General features: G+C 55.1%; 1 protein-coding gene across 1 annotated transcript in view; it reads right to left on the reverse strand.

The window, feature by feature from the left end:
* LOC110520794 (tripartite motif-containing protein 46) overlaps positions 1-10,146 on the reverse strand; it is a 28,887-nt gene that overhangs the window by 7,045 nt on the left and 11,696 nt on the right. Inside the window, exons 4-10 of the mRNA XM_090230560.1 lie at positions 8,704-8,905; positions 7,046-7,183; positions 6,775-6,871; positions 6,255-6,480; positions 5,911-6,043; positions 5,490-5,743; positions 14-82 (exon numbers count right to left, since the gene is read on the reverse strand). Coding sequence (XP_090086686.1) covers positions 14-82; positions 5,490-5,743; positions 5,911-6,043; positions 6,255-6,480; positions 6,775-6,871; positions 7,046-7,183; positions 8,704-8,905 — 1,119 coding nt within the window. The remainder of the gene's footprint in view (positions 1-13; positions 83-5,489; positions 5,744-5,910; positions 6,044-6,254; positions 6,481-6,774; positions 6,872-7,045; positions 7,184-8,703; positions 8,906-10,146) is intronic.

Raw genomic sequence — 10,146 nt, forward strand, 5'->3', positions numbered from 1 at the left:
TCTCCTGTCTCACCGGGGGCTGGCCATGTCCTCGGGGAAGGTGGAACCACTCCTGGAGCTTGGCCTCCTGTCCAACTCCCACCTGAGGAACACAGAAAGATGACAAATTAGATTGAGTAAGTTACACACACCCACACACGTATGCACACACACATACACACACACACACACACACACAGAATCCTATATTTCTCACCTTTACCAGGTAGGAGCCGGGCTCCACCGAGCATGCCCAGTAGTGCCTTCCTGGGTGATAGCAGGTCGCCTATGAGAAAATGGCCAGGTAGGGTGAACAGGAGGAGTGGAGGGAGCGGTCAGCGGCCTGCAGAAGGGAGAGGCAAGACAGCTGCGGGCATACGTCTGTAAGCCCGAGCCAGTCGGTCAGCATGCAAACCCCAGCGAGAGTCCAGAAACACAACACTGACGGAGGTGGGAGAGGGGGAGGAGGAGAGGAGAGGAGGAGAGGAGGAGGGGAAAGGGGAGGAGGGAGAGGGGAGGAGGTGAGGGAGAGGGGGAGGAGGAGAGGGAGAGGGGGAGGAGGGAGAAGGGGAGAGAGGGAGGAGGGGGGAGAGGGAGAGGGGGGAGGAGGGGGAGAGGAGGAGGAGAGGAGGGAGGGGAGAGCGAGGAGGAGAGGAGGAGAGGGAGAGGAAGAGAGGGAGAGGGGGGAGGGGAGAGGGGGAGGAGGTGAGGGAGAGGGGGAGGAGGAGAGGGAGAGGGGGAGGAGGGAGAAGGGAAGGAGGGAGAGGAGAAGGGAGGGGAGAGGGGGAGGAGGGGAAAGGAGGAGTGAGAGGGGGAGGAGGAGGAGGAGAGGGAGAGGTGGGGGAGAGGGGAGAAGAGGGGGAGGAGGAGGAGAGGGAAAGGGGAGGAGGAGAAGAGGGAGATAAGGGGGAGGGGGGGAGGGGAAGGGCAGGGGAAAGGAGGAGGAGGAAGGAGGAAGGGGAGAGGGGGAGGGGAGGGGGAGGGGGAGGAGAGGGAGAGGAGGAGGAGAGTGGGAGGAGGAGGGAGAGGGAAAGGGGGAGGAGGGGGAAGGAGAAGTAGAGGGAGAGAGGGAGGAGGAGGGAAGGAAGGCAGGGAAGGAGGAGGGAGAGGGGGAGGGAGAGGGAGAGGGAGAGGGGGAGGGAGAGGAGAGGGCGAGGAAAGGGAGGGACGGTGAGAGGAGGAGGAGGGAGACGGAGGTATAGAGGAGAGGTGGGAAGAGGAAGAGAAGGGGGGAGAGGGGGAGGAGAGGAGGAGGAGGAGAGGTGGAGGGAGAAGAGAGAAGGAGGAGAGGGAGGGGAGAGGGGGAGGGAGGGGAAGGGTTTGATATAGCATCAGGGAGAGGAGCAGAGGAGCAAAGAACCTGTTACATATGCCAGGGAGACTGATGCATTGGGAGGAATGGATAGCACCAGGAAAGAGAGGGAACGAGGAGAGAGCAGGAATGAGAGAGGCATTCTGAAGGAGGAGAAGAACCTAGCCCAATATAGGTATGACTGCTGATCACTGATCAGGTTTTGAGAAATTAATAAACGAATCTCCTTTAGTGAGCCACATGAACACTTAATAACACAGGAGGATTTGGGGGAGTGTTTATACAGTATGAACATGTGAGGGACAAAGCAGGAGATGTTGATGAAGAGAGAGTATAAAGGAGCAGAAGGGAGAAATATTGATAAGAAGGTAGGAACCAGCACAGAGAGGGAGAAGATGTGATGAAGAGAGAGGGGTAGGAGAAGGACAGAGGGAGAGATGTTGATGAAGAAGAGAGAGAGAGGTAGGAGAAGGACAGAGAGTGAGTGTGGGTGAGAGAGAGAGAGAGAGAGAGAGAGAGAGAGGTAGGAGAAGGACAAGAGAGGGAAGGAGAGATGTTGATAAAGAGAGAGAGAGAGAGAGAGGTCAGGAGAAGGGAAAGGAAGAAAGGGAGATGTTGATGAGGGAGAAGGGTGAGGAGAAGGACAGAGAGGGAGAGGTGTTGATGAAGAGAGAGAGAGAGAGAGGTAGGAGAAGAACAGAGGGAGGATGCATGAAGAGAGAGAGAGGTAGGAGAGGACAGAGAGTGAGAGATGTTGATGAAGAGAGAGAGAGAGGTAGGAAGGACAGAGAGGGAGAAATGTGAATAAAGAGAGAGAGAGGTAGGAGAAGGACAGAGAGGAGAGATGTTGATAGAGAGAGGTAGGAGAAGGACAGAGGGAGAAATATGATGAAGAGAGAGAGAGGTAGGAGAAGGACAGAGAGTGAGAGATGTTGATGAAGAGAGAGAGAGAGGTAGGAGAAGGACGGAGAGAGGGAGGAAGTGTGAGTAAGAGAGAGAGAGAGAGGTAGGAGAAGGACAGAGGGAGAGATGTGAGAGAGAGAGAGAGAGAGGTAGGAGAAGGACAGAGAGTGAGAGATGTCGATAAAGAGAGAGAAAGAGGTAAGAGAAGGACAGAGTGAGGAGGATGTTTTGAATAAGAGAGAGAGAGAGATGTTGATAGAGAGAGGTAGGAGAAGGACAGAGTGAGAGATGTCGATAAAGAGGAGAGAGAGAGGTCAGAAGGACAGAGAGTGCGAGATGTAAGTGGAGGGAGAGAGAGCGAGGTAGGAGAAGGACAGCGAGGGAGAGATGTTGATGGAAGGAGAGAGAGGGTGAGAAGGACAGAGAGGGAGAGGTGTTGATGAAGAGAGAGAGAGAGGTAGGAGAAGGACAGAGAGGGAGAGGTGTTGATGAAGAGAGAGAGAGAGAGGTAGGAGAAGGACAGAGAGAGAGGAGAGATGTCGATAAAGAAGAGAGAGAGAGGTAGGAGAAGGACAGAGGGAGAGATGTTGATGAAGAGAGAGAGAGAGAGGTAGGAGAAGGACAGAGAGTGAGAGATGTTGATGAGAGAGAGAGAGGTAGGAGAAGGACAGAGGAGGGAGATCTGAATGAAGAGAGAGAGGTAGAAGGACAGAGAGGGAGAGATGTTGATAAAGAGAGAGAGAGAGAGGTAGGAGAAGGACAGAGAGAGAGTGTTGATAAAGAGAGATAGAGAGACAAGGGCAGAAGGAGAGGAGAATGTCGATAAAGAGAGAGAGGTAGGAGAAGGTGGACGGAGAGAGGGAGAGATGTGAATAAAGAGAGAGAGAGAGAGAGGTAGGAGAAGGACAGAGAGAGGGAGAGATGTGGATGAGAGAGAGAGAGGTAGGAGGACAGAGAGTGGGATGGTATGATTCTTCTGAGTACAGAGGGTTAGCAAGGTGAAAGAGAGGAAGAAAGGATAGGGAATAAAGGGATGGAGGGATGGAGAGAGGATGGAGGGATGGAGAGAGGATGGAGGGATGGAGAGAGGACGGAGAGAAAGAATGAGAGAGGATGGAGGGATGGAGAGAGGACGGAGGGATGGAGAGAAGATGGAGAGAGGGATGGGGGATGGAGAGAGGATGGATGGATGGAGAGAGGATGGAGAGAGGATGGGGGATGGAGGGAGGTGGATGGAGAGAGGTGGATGGAGAGAGGATTGGGGATGGAGAGAGGAATGGACAGATAGAGAGAGGTGGAAGGGATGGACAGATGGACAGAGGATGGAGGGATGGAGGATGGAGGGGTGGAGAGAGGATGGAAGGAGTGGAGAGAGGATGGACAGATGGACAGAGGATGGAGATGGAGAGAGGATGGAGGGGGTGGAAGGGGGTGGGAGGAGGGATGGAGGGATGGAGGGAGAGGAAGTGAGGGGATGGAGAGGGGATGGGGGATGGAGAGAGGGCCAGGGGGTGGAGAGAGGATGAGGGGGATGGAGCGAGAGAGGGATGGGGGATAGAAAGATAGAGAGGAGGTGGAGGTGGAAGGAGATGGGGGATGGAGAGAGGGCCAGGGGGTGAGAGGGATGGAGAGAGGATGGAGAGAGGATGGACAGATGGACAGAGGATGGAGGGATGGAGAGAGGATGGACAGATGGACAGAGGATGGAGGGATGGAGAGAGGATGGAGGGGTGGAAGAGATGAGAGAGGATGGAGGGATGGAGAGAGGATGGAGGGGTGGAAGGATGGAGGAAGGGATGGAGAGAGGATGGAGAGGGATGGGGGATGGAGAGAGGATGGAGGGATGGAGAGAGGGGATGGGGGATGGAGGGAGAGAGCAGGGGGTGGGAGAGAGGGGTGGAGAGAGGGATGGAGAGAGGATGAGGGATGGAGAGAGGATGGAGGGAGAGAGATGGAGGTGGAGAGGGGATGGGGATGGAGAGAGCAGGGGGTGGAGGGGATGGGGGATGGAGGGAGGGAGGGAGGGATGAGGGGGATGGAGAGAGGATGGAGAGAGGATGGAGGGATGGAGAGGAGTGGGGATGGAGAGAGGGCCAGGGGGTGGAGAGAGGATGGAGAGAGGATGGAGAGAGGATGGACAGATGGACAGAAGGATGGAGGGATGGAGAGAGGATGGACAGATGGACGAGGATGGAGGGATGGAGAGAGGGGTGGAGGTAGAGGGGTGGAGAGGATGGAGGGATGGAGGGAGAGGAGTGGAGGGGTGTGGGGTGGAAGGGGTGGAAGGAATGGAGGAAGAGGTGGGGATGGAGAGAGGATGGAGGGATGGAGAGGGGATGGGGGATGAGAGGGCCAGGGGGTGGAAGAGAGGATGGAGGGATGGAGAGAGGATGAGGGATGGAGAGAGGATGGAGAGAGGATGGAGGGATGGAGAGGGGATGGGGGGATGGAGGAAGAGCCACACAGGGGTGGAGAGAGATGGAGGGATGGAGAGGGATGGGGGATGGAGAGAGGATGGAGAGAGGATGGGGGATGGAGAGAGGATGGAGAGAGGGATGGGGGGATGGAGAGAGGATGGAGGGATGGAGAGAAGGGATGGGGGATGGAGAGAGGACCAGGGGGTGGAGAGGATGAAGGGAGTGGAGAGGGGATGGGGGATGGAGGGGGTAGAGGGGGATGGAGGAGAGGATGGAGGGATGGAGAGGGGATGGGGGATGGAGGAGGCAGGGGGTGGAGAGAGGATGGAGGAGGGATGGAGAGGGGATGGGGGATGGAGAGAGGATGGAGGGATGGAGAGGAGATGGGGATGGAGAGAGGGCCAGGGGGTGGAAGGATGGAGGGATGGAGAGAGGATGGAGGGATGGAGAGAGGATGGAGGGATGGAGAGAGGATGGAGAGGATGGAGAGAGGATGGAGAGAGGATGGAGGGATGGAGAGGGGATGGGAGTGGAGAGAGGGCCAGGGGGTAGAGAGAGGATGGAGGGATGGAGAGAGGATGGAGGGATGGAGAGAGGATGGAGAGAGGATGGAGGGATGGAGAGAGGATGGAGGGATGGAGAGAGGATGGAGAGAGGATGGAGGGATGGAGAGAGGAGTGGAGGGATGTGAGAGAGAGAGGGCTGGGGGGTGGAGCTGGGTTACAGAACAGAGGGAGTAGGTTATGCAGAGAAGATGTGGGAATTAGAAGGTGAAGGGATAAGAATTCGGACAAAAGAGGTATTGACTTTGTTAAACAATTCCCCAACAATAATTCTATCATGAATTGCGTACGGATGTGTCTGTGTGTATGTCTCACCTGGTGCGGGTGGTGTGTGCAGGTAAACCTCTTTCGCTGTACTCTCCAAAACCCGCCTTATTGCTTCCTTTCACCCTTAACACGTACACACTGTCCATCTCCAGCCTGTCAATAAGCATTAGTCCCCCCCACCTCCTCCAGGCGTTGCCACACCAGTGGAGCATCGGCTTCCTGACCTCTCCTCCCCAGCCTGCCTCTGTCAATCCCATTCGCCGCTGGAACTCCACGGAGAAGTGCCAGGCAGGGCGGGGTAGCTGGGGGAGTCGCCAGCACAGGAACAGCTGGTCATAAGGCCAGCGTGCGCTGAGTGTCAATCACAGGAGCCAATGGGGCTGTAGCAGGGGCGGGGCAGAGAAGAAAAGGAGGTTATATTGATGAGAGAATGGGGTAGGACTTTTAGCTTTCAGATCTAACCTCTTACACAGACGGACGGACCTCTTATGTATCCCATGCTGCTGATGAGTTTAATTTCTCTGGAGGCGTCCATGTGGAAGTGTCTGAAGGAGGGATCAGCCGAGAGAGAACACTGCAGATTCTCTATGGCTTTCACCAGCCTGGAGAGAGAGAGAAAGAGAGAGTCAGAGAGAGAAAAGAGAGAGAAAGACGAGAGAGAAAATAGAAACGGGGAGAAGGGATACTCTAGAGGGGGGTGTGAGCTGGTAAGTGTTAAGTGTTGATATTGCACCTGTTACTCACGGTGTGTGTGCGCGCATGTGTGTCTTGCATCTACCACCCGTACCTGTGGGTGATTCGTGCGGCCTGTACGAAGCAGGGTTGGTCGAGTCTCTTTGAGCAGCTCCTGTGTGTAGGCCATTAAACCGCCGGTGCTCCTGCAGACCCCTCCTCTCAGACACCTGGGCCGACAGGGCCTCCCCCCTCCTCAGCCGGGCCCCTCCAGGGCCAGGGTCAACGCTCCCTGTCGCTCCACTAGAGACGCCCCCAGCTCCCTCACAGACTGGGACAACTGCTCCCTCGCCAACGCACTGTTCAACTAGAAGAGGGAGTTAAAGAGGGGTTAAAGGAGATGTGGTTAGAGGGAGAGAGAGGAGGGAGAGATGATGGAGGGGGTAGAGGGAGAGAGGGGGGAAGAAGGGAGAGGGTAGAGGGAGAGTGAGAGGGAGAGAGTGTGGGGGAGGGGAGAAGAAGAGAGGGGTAAGAGGAAGGGAAAAGAAAGACATGGTTATACTGAGATGAGAGAGGGAGAAAAAGACCAAAATGAAGGATAGAGGGAAGAAAGTAGTGGATTGGACGAAAGAGAGACAGAAAGGATGGAGAGAAAGTTTACCTCCAAGTGTGTGATGGCACTCTCCAGCTAAGTTCTCTTGAGCCTTTACTGTGTCCTGATTGGCCAGAATGTAGTTGATCTCCTTGGTGATTTTGTCCTCAGGTGTTACGAGAACAGATGACAATATCAGCAAGCAAACATGTAGTTTCATGTTTTGACAGACAGACAGACAGACAGACAGACAGACAGACAGACAGACAGACAGACAGAGACAGACAGACAGACAGACAGACAGACAGATAGATAGATAGATAGATAGATACCTTAGTGCCTGGCAGGCCTGTGCGATGGGCGCCACCTTGTGGCCGTGGTGGACTCTGTGGAGCTTACAGACAGGACACAGAAGCCTCTGGCAGGAGCGACAGTACCACAACAACCTCTTGTGCTCATGCTCCAGACACGTTAGGACCTAATAGGGGAGAGGAGGAGGAAGAGGAGAGGGGGGGGGGGGAGGAGGAGAGGGCAGGGAGGGGTGTGGATGGAGAAGGAAGGAGAGGAGAGAGGGCAAGAGGGGAGGGGAGGGGGGGAGAAGGAGAGAGGAGAGAGGGCAAGAGGGGAGGAGGGGGAGAGAGAGGGAAAAACAGGTACAGTAGAGGCGTGGATACAGGGGTGGGCAGGGAGGAGGGGAGAGGAGGAAGACAGGTACGATGACAGTGTGCGAATACGGGGTGAGGAGGGGGAGAGGAGGAAGACAGGTACAGTAGAGGTGTGGATACAGGGGTGGGCAGGGAGGAGGGAGAGGAGGAAGACAGGTACAGTAGAGGTGTAGATACAGGGGTGGGCAGAGAGGGAGGGGAGAGGAGGAAGACAGGTACAGTAGAGGTGTAGATACAGGGGTGAGGGAGGAGAGGAGGGGAGAGGAGGAAGCAGGTACAGTAGAGGTGTAGATACAGGGGTGGGCAGGGAGGAGGGGAGAGGAGGAAGACAGGTACAGTAGTGTAGATACAGGGGTGGGCAGGGAGGAGAGGAGGGGAGAGGAGGAAGACAGGTACGGTGAGGTGCATACAAGTCCAGGAAGAGGAGGAGGGGAGAGGAAGACAGGTAGGATGAGAGGTGTAGATACAGGGGTGGGCAGGGAGGAGGAGAGGAGGGGAGAGGAGTAAGACAGGGTACAGGAGAGGTGTAGTACAGAGGGGTGGGCAGGGAGGAGAGGAGGAAGACAGGTACAGTAAGATGTACGGGCAGGGAGGAGGAAGAGAGAAAACCAGTACAGTAGAGGTGTAGATACAGGAGTAGGCAGGGAGAGAGAGGAAGAACAGGTACAGTAGAGGTGTGAGTGCAGGGGCAAGGAAGGAGGGAGAGGAGGAAGACAGGTACGGTCAGTGCCAATACAGGGGTGGGCAGGGAGGGAGGACAGAGGAGAATATAACAGGAGGAAGAGGAAGAAAAGGAGGTCACCAGCCAAACTCACAGGAGACCCCACTGTGGAAGAAACAAGTAAAGGAGAGAGAGAGAGGTACAGTAGAGGAAACAGGTAAAGGAGAAAGGGTGCTGTAGAGGAAACAGGTGAAGGAGAGAGAGAGAGAGGGACTGTAGAGGAAACAGGTGAAGGAGAGAAAGGTACTGTAGAGGAAACAGGTGAAGGAGAGAGAGAGAGGGACTGTAGAGGAAACAGGTGAAGGGAGGGAGAAGGAGGTTGTGTAGAGGAAACAAGTGAAGGAAGAGAGATGTACTGTAGAGGAAACAGGTGAAGGAGAGAGAGAGGTACTGTAGAGGAAACAGGTAAAGGAGAGAGAGAGGTGCTAGAGGAAACAGGTGAAGGAGAGAGAGAGATGTACTGTGAGGAAACAGGTGAAGGAGGGGGACTGTAGAGGAAACAGGTAAAGAAGTTATAGAGATATGGATACAAGAGAAGAGGGAAATACAATTTCATGAACATAGTTAACCCCTACATACACCCCCAAATACTATGTAAACACACACACACACCTGGGTCTGAAGTTGTTGGTGGGCAGTATGTGTTCGTGCTGCAAGGCAAGGCGTGCCCCCCCCAGGGGTGGTCAGCTTGAAACACTCGTTGCAGAAGTTGGACCTGCAGTCAGCACAGCCCCTAGTGGCCTCCAAGGACTGAGGAGCCTTACAGAAGCCACACATTATGGCCAGCGCTGCCAGGCTCACTGTGTGTCTGTACCTGGAGCCAGACAGGGGAGGGGAGAGACAGTGGAGAGGGTGGGGGTTGTCAAAAGAGGAGGATGAAACCAGACCGACATAAACCCAGAAGACAGAGAGAGACAGAGAGAGAGAGAGAGAGAGAGAGAGAGAGAGGGAGAGAGAGAGAGAGAGAGAGAGAGAGAGAGAGAGAGAGAGAGAGAGAGAGAGAGAGAGAGAGAGGGAGAGAGAGAGAGGGAGGGAGAGAGAGAGAGAGAGAGAGAGAGAGAGAGAGAGAGAGAGACAGAGAGAGAGAGAGAGAGAGAGAGAGACAGAGACAGAGACAGAGGACAAAAATTCCAAGACAGAGACAGAGACAGAGACTAGCGAGACTGGACGTGGGTTAGGTAAAAGATTGCAGAAAGGGGGGATGAGAGGTGAGAAGGAGAGGGGGATGGAGGTGAGAAGGAGAGGGGGATGAGAGGTGGAAGGAGAGGGGGGTGAGAGGTGAGAAGAAGGAGATAGAAGGATGGAGAAGGAGAGGGGGTATGAGAGGTGAGACGGAGGAGGGGATGAAGGAGTGAGAAGGAGAGAAGGAGACGGGGATGAGAGGTGAGAAGGAAGGGGGTATGAGAGGTAGAAGGAGAGGGGGGTGAGAGGTGAGAAGGAGAGGGGGGTGAGAGGTGAGAATGAGAGGATGGAGAGAGGAGTAGAAAGAGAGGGGGATGAGAGGTGAGAAGGAGAGGGGGATGAAAGGTGAGAATGAGAGGGGTATGAGAGGTGAGAGGAGAGGGGGATGAGAGGTGAGAAGGAGAGGGGGATAGAAGTCAAGGAGAGGGGGTATGAGAAGTGAGAAGGAGAGGGGGGTGAGAGGGTAGAAGGAGAGGGGGATGAGAGGTGGGAAGGAGAGGGGGGATTAGAGGTGAGAAGGAGAGGGGGGTGGAGTAGAAAGAGAGGGGGATGAGAGGTGGAGAAGGAGAGGGGGGATGGAGGTGAGAAAGAGAGGGGGATGAGAGGTGAGAAGGAGAGGGGGGATGAAAGGTGAGAATGAGAGGGTATGAGAGGTGAGAAGGAGAGGGAGTGGGGTGAGAAGGAGAGGGAAGTGAGGAAGATAAAGAAGGAGAGGGGGGATGAGAGGTGAGAAGGAAGGAGAGGGGAATGAGAGGTGAGAAGGAGAGGGAATGAGAGGTCAAAGGAGAGGGGAATGAGAGGTGAGAAGGAGAGGGGAATGAGAGGTGAGAAGGAGAGGGGAATGAGAGGTGAGAAGGAGAGGGGAATGAGAGG

Source organism: Oncorhynchus mykiss, chromosome 3, assembly GCF_057628025.1.
Source record: "Oncorhynchus mykiss isolate SJ-2025 chromosome 3, ASM5762802v1, whole genome shotgun sequence".
NCBI classification, from domain to species: Eukaryota; Metazoa; Chordata; class Actinopteri; order Salmoniformes; family Salmonidae; genus Oncorhynchus; species Oncorhynchus mykiss.